At 64.2% G+C, this 27,500-nt stretch overlaps 1 protein-coding gene across 4 annotated transcripts in view; it reads right to left on the reverse strand.

Annotated features, from left to right (window-relative positions):
* Positions 1–873: 873 nt before the first annotated feature.
* The window catches only part of LOC103126747 (collagen alpha-3(VI) chain), a 64,986-nt gene continuing 38,359 nt past the window's right edge, over positions 874–27,500 (reverse strand). For 3 of the 4 annotated variants that reach the window (XM_060184169.1, XM_060184170.1, XM_060184172.1), the window contains 22 exons: positions 24,296–24,895; positions 23,282–23,619; positions 22,661–22,739; positions 22,168–22,313; positions 16,236–16,328; positions 15,937–15,990; positions 15,121–15,192; positions 14,660–14,686; positions 12,975–13,019; positions 12,832–12,885; positions 12,139–12,201; positions 11,552–11,617; positions 11,343–11,396; positions 10,067–10,102; positions 9,770–9,832; positions 8,676–8,738; positions 7,001–7,063; positions 4,938–5,000; positions 2,979–3,029; positions 2,474–2,509; positions 2,057–2,119; positions 874–1,022 (listed from right to left, as the gene is read on the reverse strand). In XM_060184169.1, coding sequence (XP_060040152.1) covers positions 996–1,022; positions 2,057–2,119; positions 2,474–2,509; positions 2,979–3,029; positions 4,938–5,000; positions 7,001–7,063; positions 8,676–8,738; positions 9,770–9,832; positions 10,067–10,102; positions 11,343–11,396; positions 11,552–11,617; positions 12,139–12,201; positions 12,832–12,885; positions 12,975–13,019; positions 14,660–14,686; positions 15,121–15,192; positions 15,937–15,990; positions 16,236–16,328; positions 22,168–22,313; positions 22,661–22,739; positions 23,282–23,619; positions 24,296–24,895 — 2,156 coding nt within the window. In that variant the 3' untranslated portion in view covers positions 874–995. The remainder of the gene's footprint in view (positions 1,023–2,056; positions 2,120–2,473; positions 2,510–2,978; positions 3,030–4,937; positions 5,001–7,000; positions 7,064–8,675; positions 8,739–9,769; positions 9,833–10,066; positions 10,103–11,342; positions 11,397–11,551; positions 11,618–12,138; positions 12,202–12,831; positions 12,886–12,974; positions 13,020–14,659; positions 14,687–15,120; positions 15,193–15,936; positions 15,991–16,235; positions 16,329–22,167; positions 22,314–22,660; positions 22,740–23,281; positions 23,620–24,295; positions 24,896–27,500) is intronic. The other variant, XM_060184171.1, reaches the window with a different exon arrangement.

The raw sequence follows: 27,500 nt of genomic DNA on the forward strand, positions 1-27,500 counted from the left end.
AGAGGGAGAGGGAGAGGGAGAGGGAGAGGGAGAGGGAGAGGGAGAGGGAGAGGGAGAGGGAGAGGCAGAGGGAGAGGGAGAGGGAGAGGGAGAGGAGAGGGAGAGGGAGAGGGAGAGGGAGAGGGAGAGGCAGAGGGAGAGGGAGAGGGAGAGGGAGAGGGAGAGGGGAGGGAGAGGGAGAGGGAGAGGGTGGGGGAGGGAGAGGGAGAGGGAGAGAGAGAGGGAGAGGGAGAGGGAGAGGGGAGGGAGAGGGAGAGGGAGAGGGTGGGGGGAGGGAGAGGGAGAGGGAGAGGGGAGGGAGAGGGAGAGGGAGAGGGAGAGGGTGGGGGGAGGGAGAGGGAGAGGGAGAGGGAGAGGGAGAGGGAGAGGGAGAGGGTGGGGGGAGGGAGAGGGAGAGGGTGGGGGGAGGGAGAGGGAGAGGGAGAGGGAGAGGGTGGGGGGAGGGAGAGGGAGAGGGAGAGGGAGAGGGAGGGAGGGAGAGGAGAGAGGGAGGGAGAGGGAGAGGCAGGGGGAGAGAGACCAGAGCACCACTCAGCTGAGGATGGCCTGGTGCCTCCGCCAGGCAGCCCCCGCACTCTAGTGCTGACCCTGCTTGGCAGCCCAGACCGCTGGGTCTGAGTGGTGACTAGAGCCCCTTGGGGTCACCTCATGAGCCCATAGAACCACCGGCCTGACGGTCACTCTGACTTCAGGGCCCACCGGGGGCCCTGCAAACTCTCCACTGTCCCGACACCAGCAGACGCCCGGCTTCAGGCTTCAGCCCAGCAGGACGCCCCCAGGCCACAGAGCCCACAGGGACTGTCCCTGAGACCCTCGCCCCTCCCCACGCCGGCCGCGGGCGATGTCCGGTGCGTAGCCGACCCCGAGGTGAGGAGAAAGGGCTCAGTGTGGCCGCGGGCGATGTCCTGTGCAGGGTACCCCGCCCTGGCGGCTGGGCTGGGACTGGGGGGCACTTACAGCTGGTCCTGGGTAGCCGGGGTCTCCCCATCTCTCCTTCAGCTCCTGGGGGGTCCCGAGTTCCCCTAGAAAGGACGAAACAGGGACTGCTCACTCTGAAAGATCCCGGACTGTTCACTTCCTGCAGCTGGACGTGATGGAGAAGGGGACACAGCCCAGCACCCAGTCCCCAGCACCCAGCTCCCAGCACCTGGCCTCCAGTCCCCAGAGCCCAGCACCCAGCACCCAGCTCCTAGTACCTGGCACCAAAACCCCAGCGCCCAGAACCCAGCACCCAGCACCTGGCTCCTAGCACCCATCACCAAAACCCCAGAGCCCAGCATCCAGTCCCCAGCACCCGGCTCCCAGCACCTGGCCTCCAGTCCCCAAGCCCCAGAGCCCAGCACCCAGATGATACTGCGTCCTTTGGGGCAAAATGGATGGAACTGGAAGGGACGGAGCCTAACGAAATAAGTACAGAGAGGAAGGCAGCTAACTGCAGGAGTGTCATTCAGGTGTGGAATCTGGAGACCTGAGACAGAGGGACTTGCAGAAGCAGACGAGCAAACGCAAAGCAGAAGCCAGCAAGGTGTGTCTGGGCCCCGTGAGAGCCCGGTGGTCCTGCAGGTGGGAGGGTGGCACAGAGCCGTGGTGGTGGGTGTGAGGTGGGACCACCCCGTCATCGGCCAGCCTTGTAACGTCCTATTCATCACAACTACAAATGGGGGGAGAAGCCACCCCAGAGCCATGAGCTCCCGTCACAGCACGGAGACCCTGCCCCTGACGGGTCCCGACCGGTTCCCCGGCCAACGGCCAGCGGGTCCTGTGGCTGAGTGACCCACTGAAGCTAGACTTGCAAACTTCCAGCCGCGATCTGCTCGCTCAAGACCCAGAGTCCTCCAGGGAGGATGGTGAGCAGCCTGCAAGGGGCAGACGGAGGAGACTCCTCTCCCGGGGAGGGGGTGGGGAGGGGGTAGCCCCTCAGCGAGACCCCAGGAGCCAGGAGCACCTCTGCCTGGGCGTCCGATGACCCTGGGCCTCGTCTGGGGGACACAGGGATGGGCGGAGGGGGCACCGTGGGGCAGCGGGGACTCGGGTCTGCGGTCACTCTGGGACTCACCCTCCGTCCTCGGACACCTTTGGGTCCCCGGCCTCCGTCTGTGCCCGGCTCTCCGGGGGTTCCCTGGGAGAGACACGGGGGCAGTGAGGTCGGAGCACGGGGGCCAGCGGGGGTGGCCGGGAGTGTCACGGCTGCCCACATGCTGCCAGCCTCCCAGGGTTCGAGCCTGGCCCTCGCCCCCACCCCGGGGTCCCACACACAGCACCCTCGTCCACTGAGCTGGGTGGGGGGCAGCCTGCAGACAGACGCCTCACGGAGCCTTGCAGGCAGCAGGCAGTCTGTGGATGCCACTTCCACTTGCGCGTGGACGGATGGCACCGGGGTCCAGGGGGCACCGGGTGCCCTGAGAGCACCCAGGCCTGAGGGTGGCCCCGGGACACAGCACCCACTCAGCGCTTCACCGAGAGGACAGTTCACCTTCGGGCCTGGGTATCCGGGAAATCCTTGTTCGCCCTGAAAGTGAGACGTAGGTGACTTTGATCTGCCTGTGAGCCATTGTCCTCACTCCTGTGTTATTATTACGGCCTCCAGGGTTGTCACTATGGGTCCGCTGCTCCTGGAGGCCATTTTTGTTCTTTTTTTTTTTTTTTTTTTTTTCTTTTATTTGTCAGGACAGAGAGCTGAGAGGGGAGAGGAGACAGAGAGACACCCGCAGCCCTGCTTCACTGCTCTCCCCCTGCAGGTGGGGACTGGGGGCTCGACCCCGGATCCTTGCACACTGAAGTGTGTGCTCAGTCGAATGCACCAATATTTATTTAGAGAGAGTGGAGATGGAGAGACAGAAGAACAAAGAGATAGTACGGCACCAACCACTGTCTCACTCATGGAGCTTCCCCCGGTGCAGTGCAGAATGCGCCCGTGTGGCGCTGGGCCTGAACGCGGAGCCAGAGGTGAGGGGATGTGGAGGGTCTGGGGGCCTCACCTTCCTGCCTCTGCGTCCCTCACTGCCAACCCCGTCTCGTCCGTCGTCTCCCTGAGGGTGGACAGAGAGGGGCGCGGCGGCTCAGCACAGCAGACAGGGTGCAGTCCCTCTGCCCAGGGCCCGTCTCCCGGCGTGTCCCGGCCCAGGGAGCAGGGGCAGGAAGTCCCCATTCCCTTCTCCCAGGTGCGAGCATGGCCGTGGCGCGTGGGGTCAGGCCGGGACCTGGGCAGCTGCCCCGTGAGGACCGTGTGGACAGAGAGGCTCCAGGGAGACAAGGTCAAGGACCCAGGAGGGCTGGCTCAGCCCCACAGTCCCCCTGAGCCCAGGCCGGCCCCTGCTGGCCCCTTCTCAGCTCTGTCCCCTCCCCGGGGTCAGAGCTGGCCACCATCACCACCTACAGCAGCAGCTGAGCGGTCTTGTGCGAGAAGAGCCGCCAAGCCCAGGGCCCCAGAACAGCCCCGGAGCTCGGCCTCCAGGCAGGAGGGGCTGTTGCGTCTGACTCCTGGCCCTGCTTTCCCCACACTAACTACTAGGGTTCCTTTGTTCTTTCCTTTTTTGGATTGAGCGTTTTAAATCTATTTTTAATTAGGAATTTAATATTAACTTCCAAAATTACAAGATAACAGGGGGGTCTAACTCCACCCGCCCCACCCCCAGACTCTGTGTCCCGTCCCCTCCGCTGGAAACGGCCGTGCTTCTCCCAGCTCACAGACACGGGCTGGCTAGTATTCCTACAACTGCCTAGATTTATAGGCATCTCCCGTTCTCCTCTGCTCCTGCCTTCTCTCCTTCCTCAGTCACACCTCCACCTGCGACTCCTTCCGAGTGTCCTTCCTTTCCCTCTTCTCTCTCCGGGTCCTGATGGAGTCGGGGCTCAGAGCCCTCTGGGCATCTCCCTGACATTTCTCCCCCTCTGGGAGCAGGGACCCAAATTCTCTATGGGGAGCAGGAGGGGGAGTTCTGGCTCTGTCACTGCTCTACAGATTATTATTATTTTTTTTGGTTAATTGTAGAGAAGTTAAAAATACAGGAAACAAATTCAAGCACTAAGAGTCGTAGCTCTCAGCCAGCCTGGTCCATTTGTACAGAGCTCGGGCTGAAAGGGCTATTTCAGAAAAAGAATCTTAATAAACTCAGTGGCCACACTGAGACTGCTGGAGCTTGTGAAAGTGCCGCCAAGTGTTTCAGAAAGGCTCCGGACAGTGGGCGGGGGCACCAGGGTCTCCCGGAGGAGCGGCAGCTCACCAGGTAGGCACCAAGTGCCATGGCGTCTCTTTAGCTCGTGAGAGAGAGAAAGAGGGGAGGAGGGAGGGAGAAAGAAAGAGAGAAACAGTGGAAGAGAAAGACAGAAAGAGATAGAGGGGAGAGAGCAAGAGAGATAGAGATAAGAGAGGGAGAGGGAGAGGGAGAGGGAGAGGGAGAGGGAGAGGGAGAGGGAGAGGGAGAGGGAGAGGGAGAGGGAGAGGGAGAGGAGAGGGAGAGGGAGAGGGAGAGGGAGAGGGAGAGGGAGAGGGAGAGGGAGAGGGAGAGGGAGGGAGAGGGAGAGGGAGAGGGAGAGGCAGGTTACCAGGCCACAGACGGAAATTACAGGGACAGCAGTGCCCTGTGGAGGGCTCAGGCCCAGACCCACGGCTCCAACCCCCACGCCGGCACCGAGGCTCCTAGACCGCTGGACGCGGCAGCTGACTGTGGGGAGAGACCAGCTCCCCCTGAGCCCCGGCCTGTGAGAGAGGAGGGGGAGGCGGCCACCCTCAGGGGCCCCCGGCCGGATTCTGCCTCCCACCCCCATCTGCAGGTGGCAGAGCCTGGCGCCCGGCAGCCATGCTCACCGGGAGACCCCAAGAAACAGCCCCCGTCCTCTCTGGGGACACAGACCCCCTCAGCCCCTGTCAGCCACGAGGAGAAGACCCGCCCAGGGCCACTACGGGGCCACACACCCCCCAGGGTTCTGGGACCTACCGTCTCCCCTCGAGGACCGTGGCTCCCGACGCCACCCTTGGGTCCCGGGTCTCCGGGGTCCCCCTGTGGGGAGAGACGGGTGAGGACTGGAGCCTGCTGGCTTCTGTCTGGGCTCCAGGGTGAGGACTGGGACCTGCTGGCTTCTGTCTGGGGCTCCAGCGTGGGGACTGGGGCCTGCTGGCTTCTGTCTGGGGCTCCAGGGTGAGGACTGGGACCTGCTGGCTTCTGTCTGGGGCTCCAGGGTGAGGACTGGGGCCTGCTGGCTTCTGTCTGGGGCTCCAGGGTGAGGACTGGGGCCTGCTGGCTTCTGTCTGGGGCTCCAGGGTGAGGACTGGGGCCTGCTGGCTTCTGTCTGGGGCTCCAGGGTGAGGACTGGGGCCTGCTGGCTTCTGTCTGGGGCTCCAGGGTGAGGACTGGGGCCTGCTGGCTTCTGTCTGGGGCTCCAGGGTGAGGACTGGGACCTGCTGGCTTCTGTCTGGGGCTCCAGGGTGAGGACTGGGGCCTGCTGGCTTCTGTCTGGGGCTCCAGGGTGAGGACTGGGGCCTGCTGGCTTCTGTCTGGGGCTCCAGGGTGAGGACTGGGGCCTGCTGGCTTCTGTCTGGGGCTCCAGGGTGAGGAGTGGGACCTGCTGGCTTCTGTCTGGGGCTCCAGGGTGAGGACTGGGGCCTGCTGGCTTCTGTCTGGGGCTCCAGGGTGAGGACTGGGGCCTGCTGGCTTCTGTCTGGGGCTCCAGGGTGAGGACTGGGGCCTGCTGGCTTCTGTCTGGGGCTCCAGGGTAAGGACTGGGGCCTGCTGGCTTCTGTCTGGGGCTCCAGGGTGAGGACTGGGACCTGCTGGCTTCTGTCTGGGGCTCCAGGGTGAGGACTGGGACCTGCTGGCTTCTGTCTGGGGCTCCAGGGTGAGGACTGGGACCTGCTGGCTTCTGTCTGGGGCTCCAGGGTGAGGACTGGGGCCTGCTGGCTTCTGTCTGGGGCTCCAGGGTGAGGAGTGGGACCTGCTGGCTTCTGTCTGGGCTCCAGGGTGAGGACTGGGACCTGCTGGCTTCTGTCTGGGGCTCCAGGGTGAGGACTGGGACCTGCTGGCTTCTGTCTGGGGCTCCAGGGTGAGGACTGGGACCTGCTGGCTTCTGTCTAGGGTCCAGCGTGGGGACTGGGACCTGCTGGCTTCTGTCTAGGGCTCCAGGGTAGGACTGGGACCTGCTGGCTTCTGTCTAGGGTTCCTGGGTGGGGGGGCTGGGACCTGCTGGCTTCTGTCTGGGGCTCCAGGGTGAGGACTGGGACCTGCTGGCTTCTGTCTAGGGTCCAGCATGGGGACTGGGACCTGCTGGCTTCTGTCTAGGGCTCCAGGGTAGGACTGGGACCTGCTGGCTTCTGTCTAGGGTTCCTGGGTGGGGGGGCTGGGACCTGCTGGCTTCTGTCTGGGGCTCCAGGGTGAGGACTGGGACCTGCTGGCTTCTGTCTAGGGTCCAGCGTGGGGACTGGGACCTGCTGGCTTCTGTCTAGGGCTCCAGGGTAGGACTGGGACCTGCTGGCTTCTGTCTAGGGTTCCTGGGTGGGGGGGCTGGGACCTGCTGGCTTCTGTCTGGGGCTCCAGGGTGAGGACTGGGGCCTTCTGGCTTCTGTCTAGGGTTCCTGGGTGGGGGGCTGGCAGCCACTAATAACGTCACACCCTCAGGTCTGACAAAAATGGTGCTGACGTGTGAGAAATGGCGTCTGCACCTTCGAGTCAGGTCCGGGACAGGGCCGGGGAGTGGCCTGGTGGCCCCACAGGCCTGGGGAGTATTCTGGGGTACAGGGACCCTGCTCCCTGGGGGAAGCCACCGGGGCCTAGTGGGGTGCACTGTCCTGGCGTCCGGGTGCTCAGACCCCCGGGCTGGGTGACACTGTCTCAGGCCCCTGGCCAGTCCAGCCACCCAATTCTGGCCGTGACAAAACTGAGTGTCCCCTGCACCAAACCAGTGGGACTCAGTGACAAAGGCCAGAGGGACAGGGTAGGAGGAATCCTGTGGGGCTCAGTGTCCTGGGCCACCCTCTACCCCCACCCCCTGCCCCCCCATCACTCACCTTTCTCCCCAGAGGCCCAGGTCTGCCACGGTCTCCAGGAACACCTGCTGTCCCTCCACTTCCCTGAAGCACGGGGACAGGAGGGGACAGGAGGCGACAGGAGGGGACAGGAGGAGACGGGAGGGGACAGGAGGGGACAGGAGGAGACAGGAGGGGACAGGAGGGGATTAGAGGGGATTGGAGGGGATTGGAGGGGACAGGAGGGGATGGGAGGGGACAGGAGGGGACATGAGGGAGCCAGGGGGGACAGGAGGAGACAGGAGGGGATGGGAGGGGACAGGAGGGCACAGGAGGGCACAGGAGGGGATGGGAAGGGATGGGAGGGGACAGAAGGGGACAGGAGGGGACAGGAGGGGACAGGAGGGGATTGGAGGGGATTGGAGGGGATGGGAGGGGACAGGAGGGGACCAGGGGGGACAGGAGGGGACAGAAGAGGATGGGAGGGGACAGAAGAGGATGGGAGGGGACAGAAGAGGATAGGAGGGGACAGAAGAGGATGGGAGGGGACAGAAGAGGATGGGAGCGGACAGGAGGGGTTGGGAAAGGACAGGAGAGGATGGGAGGAAAAAGGAGGGAACAGAAAAGGACAAGAGGGGATAAGAGGGTGGACAGGAGGGGGCAGGAGGGGACGGGAGGGAACAGGAGGGGACAGAAGGGGACAGAAGGGGACAGGAGGGGACAGGAGGGGACAGGAGGGGATTGGAGGGGACAGGAGGGGATTGGAGGGGACAGGAGGGGATTGGAGGGTATGGGAGGGGATGGGAGGGGACAGGAGGGGATGGGAGAGGACGGGAGGGGACAGGAGGGCACAGGAGGGGATTGGAGGGGATGGGAGGGGATGGGAGGGGACAGGAGGGATCCAGGGTGACAGGAGGGGACAGGAGGGGACGGGAGGGGACAGGAGGAGACAGGAGGGGACAGGAGGGGACGGGAGGGGACAGGAGGGGTCAGGAGGGATGGGAGGGGACAGGAGGGCACAGGAGGGCACAGGAGGGCACAGGAGGGGATGGGAGGGGACGAGGGGACAGGAGGGGATGGGAGGGGACAGGAGGGGATGGGAGGGGACAGGAGGGGGCCAGTGGGGAACAGGAGAGGACAGAAGAGGATGGGAGGGGACAGGAGGAGACGGGAGCGGACAGGAGGGGGTGGGAAAGGACAGGAGAGGATGGGAGGGAAAAGGAGGGAACGGAAAAGGACAAGAGGGGATAAGAGGGTGGACAGGAGGGGGCAGGAGGGGGCAGGAGGGGGCAGGAGAGGGACATACAGGACAGGAGGGGGAGGGAGGGGGCAGGAGGGGGACAGATGGGACAGGAGGGGGACAGGGGGATGTCAGTGAGGTCTCATTCTCCAAGTCACAGGGTCCCACCTGTCCCCAGGGCCACACCGCATGGTGTCACTTGGCACAGGGTGGCCTGAGTGCCCAGCTGGGGGAGCGGCCCCACAGGGTGTAAAAGCCACAGGGACACTGGTGTCTCTCTGTGCAGACAGGTTCCCGGAGGAGATGTGTCAGGAGGACTAAGAGCTGGCACTCAGCTCGGAGGACACCGGGGGACCGGCTGGCTCCACACAAGCCGCTCTTGCTGTGTTTTTGCCGTCTGGGGGCCACAGGCAGAGGGCTGCCCGCTGGGCAGTGACGGGTGAAGAGCAGCCCAGGCTCACCCAAGGGAGAGCTTACCCGGGGCCCAGGGATGCCTTGTTCTCCCATCTGGCCTGGAGGACCAACTGGACCAGGCGGGCCCTGGAGAAAGAAGAAGCCGGTCAGAGCTGAGGGAGGCCAAGAACATCATGGCAGCCACGGGGTGGAATATTACACAGTCGTGAAAAGGAGTGGAGCCCTGATACGTCTTGCTCTGTGGATAAGCTGCCAGGTCTGTGTTGGGAAACAAAAGCCAGACACCCATGGACACAGGCTCCACAAGACACACCCAGAGGGGGAGGGTCCAGAACAGAGGGAGTGTGGTGACAGCTGGGAGAGGAGGGAGACGGCTTTGAGAGCGAGAAGGGACTGCACTCTGCTTCCTTTCCTCGCTGTACTGGGTACTGAGCTCGGGGCCTCGAGCAGCCTCCCAGGAGACGTCTCTTTCCAACAGAGGGAGAGAGAGACAAAGAGAGAGACGGGGACTTGCAGAGAGAGGGAGACACGAGGGCCAGGTGAACAGCTGGTTGAGTGCACCTGTTCCCAGGCACAAGGACCCAGGTTCGAGCCCCGGTCACCACCTGCAGGAGAAAAGCTTCACGGTGGTGAAACAAGGCTGCAGGGGTCTCTCAGTCTCTCTGTCTCTCTCCCTCTATCACCCCTCTTCTCTCAACTTCCCTCCCTGTGTCCAATAACAAATAAATAAAAACTTTTAAAAAGAAGTTTAAGAAGAAGAGAGAAAAAAGGAACAGCGCTTCAAGGATCCTCACAGGTAGTGCTGGGGCTCAAGCCATGGGAAGACATGTCCCACTGGATGGGCGTCTCCAGCCTTTATTAATCTTTATGTTTTCCTCTGAGCCTGCGAGCCAAGGTCTAGAGATCAGGACAGAGAAGACGGTGGAGAGAAACAGGAGAGGAGAGACCCCACAGCCCTGCCCACCTTCCATGGGCCCCCTGGGTGCTGTGCAGTGTGCTCCCGTGTGGTACCAGGGCTTGAACCCAGGGCCTGGGCAATGGGCATATTCTAGCAGCTGTTCCTCCTCCTGGTCCCCTGAACTAGGCTTCACTTTGGGGTGTCCACAGTCCTCTCCGCAGACAGGGAGATCCCCAGCAGCCCCCAGCCCCGTACTGACCTGTGCCCCTCGGGCCCCCTGCTCTCCAGCTGCGCCCTGCTGTCCTGGGCCGCCCGGGTTACCCTGGGGAACAAGGGGGTCAGCGGGGGTGAAGCGGCCTTGACCACTGCTCTGGGGTCTGCGAGGGCGGGTCCCAGGCGGGGTGGGGGGCAGCTGGGGGACAAGGTTCAGACCCCCCAGTCCCCAGGCCTCTGTGGCAGAGGCTCACGGGACACCCTGTGGGTGGGGGACCCCAGGCCTCTGAGGTCAGGTCACTGACGGGAGGGGACGCCATGGGGCAGAGAGGGTCCTGCTCACCTTGGCTCCGGCTGGTCCCCTTCTACCAGCACCACCCTGTGGAGACAAGGGTCAGGGAGCCCCTGGGAGCTGAGGGAGGCTGGGTGCCTCTGGGGCTCTGGGCGCCTCACCCCACACCCCCAGCCCCCAATTCTCCCAGACACACCCTTCATCACACTCTGGGGTCTGAGCTGTCCCCAGGCCACACCACAGGTCCAGTCTTGCCAATTCCAGGGGCACCATCCCCTCCCCTGCCCCCTCCCTGGGGAGGACACCCCTCTTCATGGGGGCAACCCCAGCACCCTAGGGACAGCCCCTGCTACGCTCTGTAGAAGACCCCCTGCATCCCCAGTTGTCACCCGCCTCCCGGGAGCCCCCTCCGCTCCCCCTGAAGGGCTCTGGGGGGGGGGGGCTCGGGACAGCACCCCAGGGTGCCCTGGTCCAGCTCTGGGGGCTCAGGATGGGTGCTCTGGAAACGTGCAGACTCACTCGTCCATGGCACCCCAGGACCACCCACACCCAGTGACTGTCATCACTAACGGGGGCCTGGCCACCACTGACCAGCCATCACCCGGTCCCTCAGCAAGGGACCCCCTCAGGACAGCCAGGTCACCTGCACCCCTCCAGACTCAGCCCAAGACAGCCCTGGGGTTCCCAGGGGACATGGGGGCAGGGGACCCAGGGACCCAGGGTGGACAGGGGACACTGGGGACATGGGGGCAGGGGACCCAGGGGACACAGGGTGGACAGGGGACACAGGGGTTATGGGGGCAGGGGACCCAGGGACACAGGGTGGACAGGGGACACTGGGAACATGGGGGCAGGGGACCCAGAGGACACAGGGTAGACAGGGGACACTGGGGACATGGGGGAAGGGGACCCAGGGACACAGGGTGGACAGGGGACACTGGGGACATGGGGGAAGGGGACCCAGGGACACAGGGTGGACAGGGGACACTGGGGACATGGGGGCAGGGGACCCAGGGGACACAGGGTGGGCAGGGGACACAGGGGTTATGGGGGCAGGGGACCCAGGGACACAGGGTGGACAGGGGACACTGGGGACATGGGGGAAGGGGACATAGGAGACACAGGGTGGACAGGGGACACTGGGGACATGGGGGAAGGGGACACAGGAGACAGGGAACATGGAGGACACGGGACAAGGGGGACAAGGGATACAGGAAGCAGGGCCGGGGGACAGGGCACACGGGAAGCCCCCAGTGGGAAGCTGCAGACTGAGGTGTGGGGGCCTGGCTGATGCCCCCACAGAGTCCCTGGCCCAGGGGACACTCACGGTCTTCCCCAGTTCGCCAGGCCTTCCAGAAGCTCCGTCTCTCCCGGGGAGACCCTGGGGACAGGCAGAGAGGTGAGGGGACCCCGTCACATCTGGGGACGCAGCCCCTCCTCGCTGTGGTGGTGAAGCCCTGCTCCCCTTGGACTTCAGGGGGCACAAGGGATCCTGGGGGGCTGGACACCGACCACCCCCAGCTGGCCTCCACTTACCATGGGGCCGAGGTCCCCGGTTTCTCCCTTGGGTCCCCGCTGCTGGCTGTCACGTCCAGACTCACCCTGAAAGGCAGGGACAGGAGGTGGCACGGGGCACAGAGCCACTGAGACCGAAGCCTGGCCCTCAGCTCTGATCCCAGGACCCCCACTCAGCCCCAAGCAGGAAGGCCTGAGGTCTGGCGTCCACACACACAAGCCTTCCTTCCTTCCTTCCTTCCTTCCTTCCTTCCTTCCTTCCTTCCTTCCTTCTCTGTACCTTTCTCCTTTCTCTCTTTTCCAGATCCAGACTCTGAGCTTGGAAAACCTCGCCACTCTCTGGCCAACTGATTTATTCAGGGAAAATGAGAAGGACCTTCCCCCGGTGCTGTGGCTCCTCTCAGATGGTGTCAGGGTCTGACCCTGGGCAAAGCACACATGGAGCCCCCCCCCCCACCCCCAGAGCTGCCTGTTTCTTCCTTTCTCCTAAAAGCACCTGAGAGCCCATGGTGGGGGGACACAGGACCCCACCAGCTCAGCCTGTGTGTGCGTCCTTCCCACAGTGGGAGGAGACCCAGCCACCACGCCGCCCCCCGCACGCCCCTTACCGGGTCGCCCCTGATCCCGGTGTCACCCCGTTCTCCTCTGGCACCTCTTGGTCCTTGGTCGCCCTGGACAGAGACAGACCAGAGGTCAGATATGCGATGGTTGGGTTTTTGTGATTTTTTGCACCAGGATAAATTTTTCATTCTTTGGATTTCAGAGACAGAGAGAGAGACCAGGCGGCTAGGGCTTCTCCCAGTGCCTGGGCAAGGCTATTATTATTGTTGTTGTTGCTGAGTTTATTTATTTCCACAAGTCTGTGTGTTTCTCTTCTTCATAGGAGCAGGGTTGTCTGCCACTACAGAGAAGCACAGTCAGTCTGCGAACAGGCAGAACCAGGCAGCTCCAAGAACTGCTCCCAGAAGGATTCAGAGAGGGGCCGGGTGGTGGCGCCCCTGGTTGAGCGCTCACTCACAGTGCGCAAGGACCAGGGTTCGAGCCCCTGGTCCCCACGCAGGGGGAAGCTTCACAAGTGGTGAAGCAGGGCTGCAGGTGTCGCTGTCTCTCACCCTCCCAATTTCTCTCCGTTCTATCAAATAAAAATAAATAAAGTGAAAATAAGATTCAGGGACGGAGGAGAGGAGGGAGGGAGGCCAGAGCTCCAGGTTCCCCACAGGGATGAGACCAGGGCCCTGCCTGCAAGTCCTGTGCTCTGCCCATGGAGCTGTCCAACCACCACAGGAAGAAGACGCACTCACCCGTCTACCAGGGCTGCCCTGCTCTCCCGAGGCTCCTGGGAGGCCTTTGTCCCCCTGCAAAGAAAGGACACGTCACTCCTGTCACCCCAGCTCCCTCCAAGGGCACACAGAAGGGGGGGAGGGCTACAGGGGTGAGTACACACCTCTTCCCCATCCAGACCATCGAGGCCGAATTCTCCTACTTCACCCTGGGGGGGCATGGTGAGAGGGCAGAGGTGGGGTGAGAGGGCAGAGGGACACTGCCCCCAGGTGAGGTGACATGGGGCATCAGCTGAGACACAGAGGAGGCAGACACAGAGGAGGCAGACACAGAGGAGGCAGACACAGAGGAGACAGACACAGAGGAGACAGACACAGAGAGGAGGCAGACACAGAGAGGAGGCAGACACAGAGGAGACAGACACAGAGGAGACAGACACAGAGGAGACAGACACAGAGGAGACAGACACAGAGGAGACAGACACAGAGGAGGTAGACACAGAGGAGACAGACACAGAGGAGGCAGACACAGAGGAGGCAGACACAGAGGAGACAGACACAGAGGAGACAGACACAGAGGAGGTAGACACAGAGGAGACAGACACAGAGGAGACAGACACAGAGGAGACAGACACAGAGGAGGCAGACACAGAGGAGACAGACACAGAGGAGACAGACACAGAGGAGACAGACACAGAGGAGGCAGACACAGAGGAGACAGACACAGAGGAGACAGACACAGAGAGGAGGCAGACACAGAGGAGACAGACACAGAGGAGACAGACACAGAGGAGACAGACACAGAGGAGACAGACACTGAGGAGGCAGACACAGAGGAGACAGACACAGAGGAGACAGACACAGAGGAGACAGACACAGAGGAGACAGACACAGAGGAGACAGACACTGAGGAGGCAGACACAGAGGAGGCAGACACAGAGGAGACAGACACAGAGGAGACAGACACAGAGGAGACAGACACTGAGGAGGCAGACACAGAGGAGACAGACACAGAGAGGAGGCAGACACAGAGGAGACAGACACAGAGGAGACAGACACAGAGGAGACAGACACAGAGGAGACAGACACAGAGGAGACAGACACAGAGGAGACAGACACAGAGGAGGCAGACACAGAGGAGACAGACACAGAGGAGACAGACACAGAGGAGACAGACACAGAGGAGACAGACACTGAGGAGGCAGACACAGAGGAGACAGACACAGAGGAGACAGACACAGAGGAGACAGACACAGAGGAGACAGACACAGAGGAGACAGACACAGAGGAGACAGACACAGAGGAGGCAGACACAGAGGAGACAGACACAGAGGAGACAGACACAGAGGAGACAGACACAGAGGAGACAGACACTGAGGAGGCAGACACAGAGGAGACAGACACAGAGGAGACAGACACAGAGGAGACAGACACTGAGGAGGCAGACACAGAGGAGACAGACACAGAGGAGACAGACACAGAGGAGACAGACACTGAGGAGGCAGACACAGAGAGGAGGCAGACACAGAGAGGAGGCAGACACAGAGGAGACAGACACAGAGGAGACAGACACAGAGGAGACAGACACAGAGGAGACAGACACAGAGGAGACAGACACAGAGGAGACAGACACAGAGGAGACAGACACAGAGGAGACAGACACAGAGGAGACAGACACACAGAGGGGACAGACACAGAGGAGACAGACACAGAGGAGACAGACACAGAGGAGGCAGACACAGAGGAGGCAGACACAGAGGAGACAGACACAGAGGAGACAGACACAGAGGAGACAGACACAGAGGAGACAGACACAGATAAGGGCATACACAGAGGAGGGCTGGGGTACCTTCTCTCCCGGGAAGCCTCGCGAGCCCTGGTGGAAGAGGGTTGAATTCAGTGTCTCCCCAAACCTGTGGCCGGACACTCACAGGGGAGCCTCTGAGCGTGGGGCAGGTCCAGGGCAGGAAGGGCCCTGAAGGCCAGGCATGGGGACCCTGCTTGCTCACAACAGCAAGGCACCTCCTAGATGTCAGCCCTCACATGTCCTCTCCCCCGAGCCCCACTTCCCTGACCCCTGGGCGTCCCGGAACAGCCCGCACCTGTGCCAGTGACCCGTCCCCAGGAAGCTCTCCCAGACACGGGGCGTCACCGGGGACACCATCACCGCACCCCTGCTCCCTCCCTTCTCCCTCAACGTTTGGACACCCCTGCTGCTGAGCTGGGGGCCTGGAGGGGTCTGGGGTCTGGCTGTCCCCTCTACACCAGCGCGCCGGGACCCGGCACTGGGGTCCCCCTCAAGCCCCATACCTTCACGCCCCTCTGGCCGGGGCAGCCTTGGAAGCCTTGAGTGCCGTTCACACCAGGGGGCCCTCGCTCGCCCTGGGGAGACAGGGGTTGGCTTGGCCGGGATCACAGAGTCACGGGGTCACGGGAAGGGAGGCCCCACCACCACCCTGGCCAGCACCCTGGGTCAGAGGACTCTGGGTGCCTGGCCCCAGCTGCACCCTCCCTCCTGGACCCTGGGCCACAGTCACCCCAGGGCCCCAGCCCCCAGCACTGGCTCAAGTCCTGGGTCCCCCCCACCCACCCCCGTCTGTCCAGGCCATGCTCCCCGACACCCCCAGGAGACCCAGGTCCACAGGTCTTCTGGGTCCTGTGTGTGCCGCCAGGCCTGAGGGACCCTGGATGTCCCAGCCCAGCCACCCGGACTCAGGATAGCCCTCACAGCCCAGAGATTCGAACCCACAAACCCCCAGCAAGCCCCAGGTCTGTGCAGAGAGCTCTGGGATTTCATCACAGGGCAGGAGGAGGCTGGGGGAGTGGAGCAGGGGAGAGGCCTGGTGGGGCTGGGAGTGTTGGGAGCTGTGCAGGGGAGAGGCAGGTGGAGGGAGACGCCAGGCGGGAGGACAGAGAATGTGGGGCAGGGGGTGGCTGGGTGGAGACAGGGGACGGGGGGGCAGGAGAATGGAGGGCAGAGGGCAGGGGGCAGGGGCAAGGGGCAGGGAGCAGAGGCAGGGGGCAGTGGGCAGGGGGCAGGGGCAGGGGGCAGGGGCAGGGGCAAGGAGCAGGAGAATATGGGGCAGGGGGCAGGGGCAGAGGGCAGGGGCAGGGGTGGGTACTCACTGGCCCGCCCTCCTCTCCGGGGTACCCTGGGTAGCCTTCTTCTCCAGGGACGCCCTGGAACAGAAGGGGATGATGGGGGTCTTAGGCCTCGGTGTCCCCTCATCCCAGGGGCGGCCGCCACCCCCTTCCCCAGTGCTGAGCCGTCCGCGGGGTCTCGCCCTCGTGGGCACCCCCACCCCGGTCTGAGATGGGGCTGCCCAGCGGTCCCGGAGGACAGTGGGGCAGGGCGCAGACACCCAGACGGGCCCCTTTTCCACGGGGGAGGCTCCGGGAAGTTGGTCTGGTGCCGGGAGACCTACCTTTGGCCCGATATTGCCGACGGGCCCACGGTCCCCACGTTCCCCGGAGCATTTGCAGGGGACCCCGCAGCAGGCCTTCTCCGCCACATTGTCCTGCAGAGACGGGTCAGACCCATGGTGGGCTCGGGGCGGGGGCCCCGGGAGGTGGTCACTCTAGGGAGGGGTCCCGGGGGTCTCTCCTCTCTCAGCACCAGGCACAGCACCCAGGGAGCCCATGGAGGGTGGTCAGGGCTGTGGGGTGTCTCCTCTCTCAGCACCCTGCACAGCACTCAGGGAGCCCACGGAGGGTGGGCAGGGCTGTGGGGCCTCTCCTCTCTCAGCACCAGGCACAGCACCCAGGGAGCCATGGAGGGTGGGCAGGGCTGTGGGGTGTCTCCTCTCTCAGCACCCTGCACAGCACCCAGGGAGCCCATGGAGGGTGGGCAGGGCTGTGGGGTCTCTCCTCTCTCAGCACCCTGCACAGCACCCAGGGAGCCCATGGAGGGTGGGCAGGGCTGTGGGGTGTCTCCTCTCTCAGCACCAGGCACAGCACCCAGGGAGCCCATGGAGGGTGGGCAGGGCTGTGGGGTCTCTCCTCTCTCAGCACCCTGCATAGCACCCAGGGAGCCCCATGGAGGGTGGGCAGGGCTGTGGGGTGTCTCCTCTCTCAGCACCCTGCATAGCACCCAGGGAGCCCATGGAGGGTGGGCAGGGCTGTGGGGTGTCTCCTCTCTCAGCACCCTGCACAGCACCCAGGGAGCCCATGGAGGGTGGGCAGGGCTGTGGGGTGTCTTCTCTCTCAGCACCCTGCACAGCACCCAGGGAACCCATGGAGGGTGGGCAGGGCTGTGGGGTCTCTCCTCTCTCAGCACCCTGCACAGCACCCAGGGAGCCCCATGGAGGGTGGGCAGGGCTGTGGGGTGTCTTCTCTCTCAGCACCCTGCACAGCACCCAGGGAGCCCCATGGAGGGTGGGCAGGGCTGTGGGGTGTCTCCTCTCTCAGCACCCTGCATAGCACCCAGGGAGCCCATGGAGGGTGGGCAGGGCTGTGGGGTGTCTCCTCTCTCATCACCCTGCACAGCACCCAGGGAGCCCATGGAGGGTGGGCAGGGCTGTGGGGTGTCTCCTCTCTCAGCACCCTGCACAGCACCCAGGGAGCCCATGGAGGGTGGGCAGGGCTGTGGGGTGTCTCCTCTCTCAGCACCCTGCACAGCACCCAGGGAGCCCATGGAGGGTGGGCAGGGCTGTGGGGTGTCTCCTCTCTCAGCACCCTGCACAGCACCCAGGGAGCCCATGGAGGGTGGGCAGGGCTGTGGGGTGTCTCCTCTCTCAGCACCAGGCACAGCACCCAGGGAGCCCATGGAGGGTGGGCAGGGCTGTGGGGTGTCTCCTCTCTCAGCACCCTGCACAGCACCCAGGGAGCCCATGGAGGGTGGGCAGGGCTGTGGGGTGTCTTCTCTCTCAGCACCCTGCACAGCACCCAGGGAGCCCATGGAGGGTGGGCAGGGCTGTGGGGTCTCTCCTCTCTTAGCACCAGGCACAGCACCCAGGGAGCCCATGGAGGGTGGGCAGGGCTGTGGGGTCTCTCCTCTCTCAGCACCAGGCACAGCACCCAGGGAGCCCATGGAGGGTGGGCAGGGCTGTGGGGTCTCTCCTCTCTCAGCACCCTGCACAGCACCCAGGGAGCCCATGGAGGGTGGGCAGGGCTGTGGGGTCTCTCCTCTCTCAGCACCAGGCACAGCACCCAGGGAGCCCATGGAGGGTGGGTAGGGCTGTGGGGTGTCTCCTCTCTCAGCACCCTGCACAGCACCCAGGGAGCCCATGGAGGGTGGGCAGGGCTGTGGGGTGTCTCCTCTCTCAGCACCAGGCACAGCACCCAGGGAGCCCATGGAGGGTGAGCAGGGCTGTGGGGTCTCTCCTCTCTCAGCACCAGGCACAGCACCCAGGGAGCCCATGGAGGGTGGGCAGGGCTGTGGGGTGTCTCCTCTCTCAGCACCCTGCACAGCACCCAGGGAGCCCATGGAGGGTGGGCAGGGCTGTGGGGTGTCTCCTCTCTCAGCACCCTGCACAGCACCCAGGGAGCCCATGGAGGGTGGGCAGGGCTGTGGGGTCTCTCCTCTCTCAGCACCAGGCACAGCACCCAGGGAGCCCATGGAGGGTGGGCAGGGCTGTGGGGTGTCTCCTCTCTCAGCACCCTGCACAGCACCCAGGGAGCCCATGGAGGGTGGGCAGGGCTGTGGGGTGTCTCCTCTCTCAGCACCAGGCACAGCACCCAGGGAGCCCATGGAGGGTGGGCAGGGCTGTGGGGTGTCTCCTCTCTCAGCACCCTGCACAGCACCCAGGGAGCCCATGGAGGGTGGGCAGGGCTGTGGGGTGTCTTCTCTCTCAGCACCCTGCACAGCACCCAGGGAGCCCATGGAGGGTGGGCAGGGCTGTGGGGTCTCTCCTCTCTTAGCACCAGGCACAGCACCCAGGGAGCCCATGGAGGGTGGGCAGGGCTGTGGGGTCTCTCCTCTCTCAGCACCAGGCACAGCACCCAGGGAGCCCATGGAGGGTGGGCAGGGCTGTGGGGTCTCTCCTCTCTCAGCACCCTGCACAGCACCCAGGGAGCCCATGGAGGGTGGGCAGGGCTGTGGGGTCTCTCCTCTCTCAGCACCAGGCACAGCACCCAGGGAGCCCATGGAGGGTGGGTAGGGCTGTGGGGTGTCTCCTCTCTCAGCACCCTGCACAGCACCCAGGGAGCCCATGGAGGGTGGGCAGGGCTGTGGGGTGTCTCCTCTCTCAGCACCAGGCACAGCACCCAGGGAGCCCATGGAGGGTGAGCAGGGCTGTGGGGTCTCTCCTCTCTCAGCACCAGGCACAGCACCCAGGGAGCCCATGGAGGGTGGGCAGGGCTGTGGGGTGTCTCCTCTCTCAGCACCCTGCACAGCACCCAGGGAGCCCATGGAGGGTGGGCAGGGCTGTGGGGTGTCTCCTCTCTCAGCACCCTGCACAGCACCCAGGGAGCCCATGGAGGGTGGGCAGGGCTGTGGGGTCTCTCCTCTCTCAGCACCCTGCACAGCACCCAGGGAGCCCATGGAGGGTGGGCAGGGCTGTGGGGTGTCTCCTCTCTCAGCACCAGGCACAGCACCCAGGGAGCCCATGAAGGGTGAGCAGGGCTGTGGGGTCTCTCCTCTCTCAGCACCAGGCACAGCACCCAGGGAGCCCATGGAGGGTGGGCAGGGCTGTGGGGTGTCTCCTCTCTCAGCACCCTGCACAGCACCCAGGGAGCCCATGGAGGGTGGGCAGGGCTGTGGGGTGTCTCCTCTCTCAGCACCCTGCACAGCACCCAGGGAGCCCATGGAGGGTGGGCAGGGCTGTGGGGTCTCTCCTCTCTCAGCACCCTGCACAGCACCCAGGGAGCCCATGGAGGGTGGGCAGGGCTGTGGGGTGTCTCCTCTCTCAGCACCAGGCACAGCACCCAGGGAGCCCATGGAGGGTGAGCAGGGCTGTGGGGTCTCTCCTCTCTCAGCACCAGGCACAGCACCCAGGGAGCCCATGGAGGGTGGGCAGGGCTGTGGGGTGTCTCCTCTCTCAGCACCCTGCACAGCACCCAGGGAGCCCATGGAGGGTGGGCAGGGCTGTGGGGTGTCTCCTCTCTCAGCACCCTGCACAGCACCCAGGGAGCCCATGGAGGGTGGGCAGGGCTGTGGGGTCTCTCCTCTCTCAGCACCCTGCACAGCACCCAGGGAGCCCATGGAGGGTGGGCAGGGCTGTGGGGTGTCTCCTCTCTCAGCACCAGGCACAGCACCCAGGGAGCCCATGGAGGGTGAGCAGGGCTGTGGGGTGTCTCCTCTCTCAGCACCAGGCACAGCACCCAGGGAGCCCATGGAGGGTGGGCAGGGCTGTGGGGTGTCTCCTCTCTCAGCACCCTGCACAGCACCCAGGGAGCCCATGGAGGGTGGGCAGGGCTGTGGGGTGTCTCCTCTCTCAGCACCCTGCACAGCACCCAGGGAGCCCATGGAGGGTGGGCAGGGCTGTGGGGTCTCTCCTCTCTCAGCACCAGGCACAGCACCCAGGGAGCCCATGGAGGGTGGGCAGGGCTGTGGGGTGTCTCCTCTCTCAGCACCAGGCACAGCACCCAGGGAGCCATGGAGGGTGGGCAGGGCTGTGGGGTGTCTCCTCTCTCAGCACCAGGCACAGCACCCAGGGAGCCCATGGAGGGTGGGCAGGGCTGTGGGGTGTCTCCTCTCTCAGCACCCTGCACAGCACCCAGGGAGCCCATGGAGGGTGGGCAGGGCTGTGGGGTGTCTCCTCTCTCAGCACCCTGCACAGCACCCAGGGAGCCCATGGAGGGTGGGCAGGGCTGTGGGGTGTCTCCTCTCTCAGCACCAGGCACAGCACCCAGGGAGCCATGGAGGGTGGGCAGGGCTGTGGGGTGTCTCCTCTCTCAGCACCAGGCACAGCACCCAGGGAGCCCATGGAGGGTGGGCAGGGCTGTGGGGTGTCTCCTCTCTCAGCACCCTGCACAGCACCCAGGGAGCCCATGGAGGGTGGGCAGGGCTGTGGGGTGTCTCCTCTCTCAGCACCCTGCACAGCACCCAGGGAGCCATGGAGGGTGGGCAGGGTATGGGTCTCACACAGCCCGGGGCAGATGCTGGGCACCACATGGGAGGCCGACAGCCCTAGGGGAAGTTCCTGCCCTGTGGGGTCTCCCTCTGCCTCTGCCCATCTGTGTGGATAGAGAACAGCCCAGGAGAGGGGGACAGTGAGTGTGGGTGACACCTGCTACACACAGAGACAGACACACTGACAGACACACACAGACAGACACACACACAGACAGATAGACACAGAGAGAGAAACACACTGACAGACACACACAGACACACAGACACAGAGACAGACACACACACAGACAGACACACAGGCAGAGACAGACATACTGACAAACACACACAGAGACAGACACACTGACAGACACTGACAGGCACACAGAGACAGACACACTGACAGGCACAGAGACAGACACACTGACAGGCACACAGAGACAGAGACAGACACACTGACAGACACACACAGACAGACACACTGACAGCCACACAGAGACAGACACAGACACACAAAGAGACAGACATACTGACAGACACACTAACAGGCACACAGAGACAGACAGAGACAGACTTATTGACAGACACACTGACAGACACACACAGAGACAGACACACTGACAGACACACAGAGACAGACACACTGACAGACACACACAGACAGACACACACGCACACAGGGGAAAACAGGGAGCCGCTGCCTAGGACCAGATGGTAGCACAGTGGGCGGGTTGCAGAGCTGTGGGTGTGGGGGCTAGGGGGCTGGGCGTCTGGGTGTCTGGGGGTCTCAGGGTTAGGGGCTGAGGTTAGGAGCCGGGGTTTGGGGCCCGGAATGTGGGGCAGGGGGATGGGGGGGGCAGAGGCCTGGGGTGGGGCCTTGAGTTTGGGGCCTGGGGTGGCCTGGGGCTCGTGTGTGTGAGGTGGGTCTGGGGTCGTGTGGGTGAGGTGGGTCTGGGGTCGTGTGTGTGAGGTGGGTCTGGGGTCGTGTGTGTGAGGTGGGCCTGGGGTCATGTGGGTGAGGTGGGTCTGGGGCTCGTGCCAGGTGAGGTGGGTCTGGGGGTCGTGTGGGTGAGGTGGGTCTGGGGTCGTGTGTGTGAGGTGGGTCTGGGGTCGTGTGTGTGAGGTGGGTCTGGGGTCGTGTGTGTGAGGTGGGCCTGGGGTCATGTGGGTGAGGTGGGTCTGGGGCTCGTGCCAGGTGAGGTGGGTCTGGGGGTCGTGTGGGTGAGGTGGGTCTGGGCTCGTGTGTGTGAGGTGGCCTGGGGCTTCTGTGGGTGAGGTGGCCTGGGGGTCGTGTGGGCAGGGTGGGCCTGGGGCTCATGCCGGGTGGGGTGGTGGTCTAGGGCTTGTGCCGGGCAGGGGCTCACCAGCTGCTCCGCCAGCTCGTAGTCCAGGTCCAGCAGGCTGAGCCTCAGGGGCCGGTTGTACGTGAAGCCACGGCCGAACTCCAGCTGCATCAGCCGCTCCAGGTCCTGCACCCGCTCCAGCCCCACCAGCACGAGGGCGTGGACGCCTGGGACAACAGACGGACGGATGGACGGACGGAGGGGGACCCGAGCCGCCCGCCCCACCGGCCCGGCCTCCCCAGAGCCCTGCTCAGCCCCGGCTGATGGGGCTGCTGCATTGGAACCTGGACCCCCGAGCCTCAGGGGCAGCCTGTGCAGACCCCCGTCCTGCCCCGCACCCACGGGTCCTGCCCTCACCCGGACTGTGATGAATGTGGCTTTTGATGGCGTCTCTGGGCGGAGGGTCAGCGGAGCAGAAGGGGTCCCTGCCACCTTGCTGCCCCCACTCCCAGGGGAGGCCCCGGCCTGACCCCAGGGCCACCCCACCCGGGGTTCCCAGAAAGCCAGGCCCCACCTTCCTGCCGCAGCACCTCAGAGGCTTTCTGCAGTTCCAGCAGGTCTCCGTCTGCCCCGTCGGTAAAGTGGATGACCACCTAGTGACAGGGGAGGCTCAGTGCCAGGAGGGGACACATCCGCCCAGGCCCCAGCCGACACCGCGGCCGGGAGGCAGCAGGGGATAGGCTCACAGACACAAGCCTCTCGGCGGGGAGAGATGGGTGGGTGAGATGTGGGGGTCGGGGGTATGAGCCCGAGTCCTTGCACGTGGTGATGTGTGCTCAACCAGGAGCAGAACTGCCCGGCCCCCTTATTTATATGCCATTTTTATTAAGGTAGAAACAGAGAGAAGTAGAGAGGAGGGGGAGATAGAGAGGGAGAGAGACAGAGAGACACCTGCGGCCCTGCTCCACCACTTGTGAAGCTTCCCCCTGCAGGGGGGGAGGCGGGGGCTCGAACCCGGGTCCTCGAGCACTGTAACATGTGCGTTCCGCCAGGTGCGCCACGGCCCGGCCTCCCGTAAATGATGAGGGTGTCACGTCTGCGCTTGACCGAGCTCCTGGGGCAGGGCTGGCCCAGCCGGAGGAGGCGTCCAGGGTCCCCGTGACCGGGCGCCGGGGCCCCCACACCCAGGACGCACCTTGACGCTCCCGGGCGCCGACCCGCGGAACTTGTCCCGGTAGGCGTACAGGGCCTGGGCGGTCAGCACGTAGGGGTGCTGGCTGCGCATGTTCCGGAACTTGTCCAGGAGCTCGGGCTGGAAGTCGGAGAAGTCGAAGGCCTCCACGGGCCCCGCGGGCGTGCTGGCCACCACCGACAGCCTCACGCTGGGCGTCTGCGTCCCGCTGCAGCTGAGACGGGGCAGCTGGCTGAGGCGGGCCAGCACCTGCTGCACCTTGGCCTCCAGCCCCTTCTGGCTCACAAACACATTCTGCTCGCTGGAGCCGTCGAAGCCCAGCACCACGTCCACATTGCAGACTGCAGGACAAAGGGGCAGGGCACCGTCACACGGCACAGCCACAGACCCACGGGCATGGACAGACGGCACCCACCTGCCTCACTGGGAAGGGCCATGGCTTAGGGGGACAAGGATGGGGGCCTATCTAGAATGTTCTCTGTGTCTCCTCCCCACACCAGAGGCAGCAGAGTGAACAGGACAGGAGAGCACAGGGCTGTGGGGTGTCTCCTCTCTCAGCACCCTGCACAGCACCCAGGGAGCCCATGGAGGGTGGGCAGGGCTGTGGGGTGTCTCCTCTCTCAGCACCAGGCACAGCACCCAGGGAGCCCATGGAGGGTGGGCAGGGCTGTGGGGTCTCTCCTCTCTCAGCACCAGGCACAGCACCCAGGGAGCCCATGGAGGGTGGGCAGGGCTGTGGGGTGTCTCCTCTCTCAGCACCCTGCACAGCACCCAGGGAGCCCATGGAGGTGGGCAGGGCTGTGTTGTCTCTCCTCTCTCAGCACCCTGCACAGCACCCAGGGAGCCCATGGAGGGTGGGCAGGGCTGTGGGGTCTCTCCTCTCTCAGCACCCTGCACAGCACCCAGGGAGCCCATGGAGGGTGGGCAGGGCTGTGGGGTGTCTCCTCTCTCAGCACCAGGCACAGCACCCGGGAAGCCCATGGAGGGTGGAGAGCAGCAGGGAAGCCAGGCCCTCACCCTTGTCGCCTTCGCCCATGCCAGGACACAGGGCCTCCCGCATGGCGTCGTGCAGGGTGTCAAGCACCTGCTCGCTGAGGTCCGATAGCTCCTGCACGCTGGCCACGCGGAAGGCCGTGGCACTGTTGGAGGCGATGCCCGCCAGCTCGGCCGAGTCCACGCCGCGCACGCCCACCGCGAACACCTTGACGCCCTTGCGGGTCAGCTCCAGGCTGGCTTCCCGCACATCCTGCGCCGACCGGCCGCCCGCGATGACGAAGGCCACCTGCGGGACCCTCTGTGCCAGCCGGCTGCCCGCCTCCTCCACAAAGTGGTGCAGACGCAGGTGCTGCAGGCCCGCCCGCGTGTCGGCGTGCCGGCCGCCCTTGTACACCACCTTGCTGATGGCGTCCAGCACCTGCGCCTTGGTGGGGAACTCCTTCAGGAAGAACTCGTCTGTGGGGTCCGAGTTGTACTGCACCAGCCCCACCTGGATGGAGTCGCCGGCCTCGTACAGAGTGTCCACAACCTCGGACACGAAGCGCAGCACCTGCTGGAAGCCCTCACGGCCGAAGTTGATGGAGCCGTCGAGCAGGAAGACGATGTCAGCCTTCTTCTTCTCTGGAGGACGGCACAGGATGGACCCATGGGTGCCCAGCCAGCCAGGGAGCACATGGCAGACAGCACCCAGGGAGCCCATGGAGGGTGGGCAGGGCTGTGGGGTCTCTCCTCTCTCAGCACCATGGACAGCACCCAGGGAGCCCATGGAGGGTGGGCAGGGCTGTGGGGTGTCTCCTCTCTCAGCACCCTGCACAGCACCCAGGGAGTCCCATGAAGGGTGGGCAGGGCTGTGGGGTGTCTCCTCTCTCAGCACCCTGCACAGCACCCAGGGAGCCCATGGAGGGTGGGCAGGGCTGTGGGGTGTCTCCTCTCTCAGCACCCTGCACAGCACCCAGGGAGCCCATGGAGGGTGGGCAGGGCTGTGGGGTCTCTCCTCTCTCAGCACCAGGCACAGCACCCAGGGAGCCCATGGAGGGTGGGCAGGGCTGTGGGGTCTCTCCTCTCTCAGCACCCTGCACAGCACCCAGGGAGCCCCATGGAGGGTGGGCAGGGCTGTGGGGTGTCTCCTCTCTCAGCACCCTGCACAGCACCCAGGGAGCCCATGGAGGGTGGGCAGGGCTGTGGGGTCTCTCCTCTCTCAGCACCCTGCACAGCACCCAGGGAGCCCCATGGAGGGTGGGCAGGGCTGTGGGGTGTCTCCTCTCTCAGCACCCTGCACAGCACCCAGGGAGCCCATGGAGGGTGGGCAGGCTGTGGGGTCTCTCCTCTCTCAGCACCAGGCACAGCACCCAGGGAGCCCATGGAGGGTGGGCAGGGCTGTGGGGTCTCTCCTCTCTCAGCACCCTGCACAGCACCCAGGGAGCCCATGGAGGGTGGGCAGGGCTGTGGGGTGTCTCCTCTCTCAGCACCCTGCACAGCACCCAGGGAGCCCATGGAGGGTGGGCAGGGCTGTGGGGTGTCTCCTCTCTCAGCACCCTGCACAGCACCCAGGGAGCCCATGGAGGGTGGGCAGGGCTGTGGGGTGTCTCCTCTCTCAGCACCCTGCACAGCACCCAGGGAGCCCATGGAGGGTGGGCAGGGCTGTGGGGTCTCTCCTCTCTCAGCACCCTGCACAGCACCCAGGGAGCCCATGGAGGGTGGGCAGGGCTGTGGGGTGTCTCCTCTCTCAGCACCAGGCACAGCACCCAGGGAGCCCATGGAGGGTGGGCAGGGCTGTGGGGTCTCTCCTCTCTCAGCACCCTGCACAGCACCCAGGGAGCCCATGGAGGGTGGGCAGGGCTGTGGGGTGTCTCCTCTCTCAGCACCCTGCACAGCACCCAGGGAGCCCATGGAGGGTGGGCAGGGCTGTGGGGTGTCTCCTCTCTCAGCACCCTGCACAGCACCCAGGGAGCCCATGGAGGGTGGGCAGGGCTGTGGGGTCTCTCCTCTCTCAGCACCCTGCACAGCACCCAGGGAGCCCATGGAGGGTGGGCAGGGCTGTGGGGTGTCTCCTCTCTCAGCACCCTGCACAGCACCCAGGGAGCCCATGGAGGGTGGGCAGGGCTGTGGGGTGTCTCCTCTCTCAGCACCCTGCACAGCAACCAGGAGCCCATGGAGGGTGGGAAGGGCTGTGGGGTCTTTCCTCTATTTCTGTCTCTTTCTCTTTCTCTCAATACAGAGAACAATAAACACGCACCCTGGGCACAGTCACTCCACGGATGGACAAAGTCCTAGCTCTACATCTTGAAGAGTCATTTTATGGGCCCGGCAGTGTTGAACAGGATAGAGCGCACGCAACCACATGCAAGGACCTGGGTTCAAGCCCCTGCTCCACTCCTACAGGGGAAGCTTCAGAAGGAATGAAGCAGGGCTGCAGCTCCCCCCTCCCTATTTATTTATTTATTCATCTATTTATTCAGTTTATTGCCATCATGGTTGTCTCTGGGGCTCAATGCCGGCACTACATATCCATTTTACCCCTTTCTTTACCTCTCTCTCTCTAAATTTTAAATATTTTATTTATTTATTAATGAGAAAGAGTAGGGGAGAGAGAGAAAGATCCGGACGTCACTCTGGGCCCTGTGCTGGAACTCCAGACCTCATGACTGAGTCTCAGGCTTCACCCCCGGCGCCACATTTCTTTTCTTTGTTTTACTCAACAGGACAGAGAGATTGAGATAAGAGGAGCGAAAGGGAGGGAGAGAGCAGAGACACACCAGAGGAACTGCTTCACCTCTCGTGAAGCTTCCCCATGGGCGGTGGGAAGCGAGGGCTCGAACCCGGGTCCTTGCACAGGGTGACGCGCGTTCAGGTGGGTGTGCCGCGTGCGCTCAGGCGAGAGGGACTGAAGGAGGCCCGCGGCTGAATGGCGGCCGAGTCCGAGTCCCGGGACGAGGCCGGACCTCCCTCCCCGGTACCGTTGGCGGGCCAGAGTGGCTCTCTGCTCCCTCACAAGTCAACAGCTGAGTAAGAGGCCGGGCGGTGGCGCGCCTGGTTAAGCACACTAGTCAGCGAGCCCAGGGACCCAGGTTCAAGCCCCCAGTCTCCACCTGCGGGGGGGAGGCCGCAAAGTGGAGGAGCAGGGCTGCGGGGTCTCTCTGCCTCTGTCCCTCCCGTTCTCCCTCTCAACTTCTCCCTCGCTTCTGAGTAAGGAACAGACTGAAGAAATGTAAAAGGAAAAGGCAAC

This window comes from Erinaceus europaeus, unplaced genomic scaffold (genome assembly GCF_950295315.1).
Source record: "Erinaceus europaeus unplaced genomic scaffold, mEriEur2.1 scaffold_591, whole genome shotgun sequence".
NCBI classification, from domain to species: Eukaryota; Metazoa; Chordata; class Mammalia; order Eulipotyphla; family Erinaceidae; genus Erinaceus; species Erinaceus europaeus.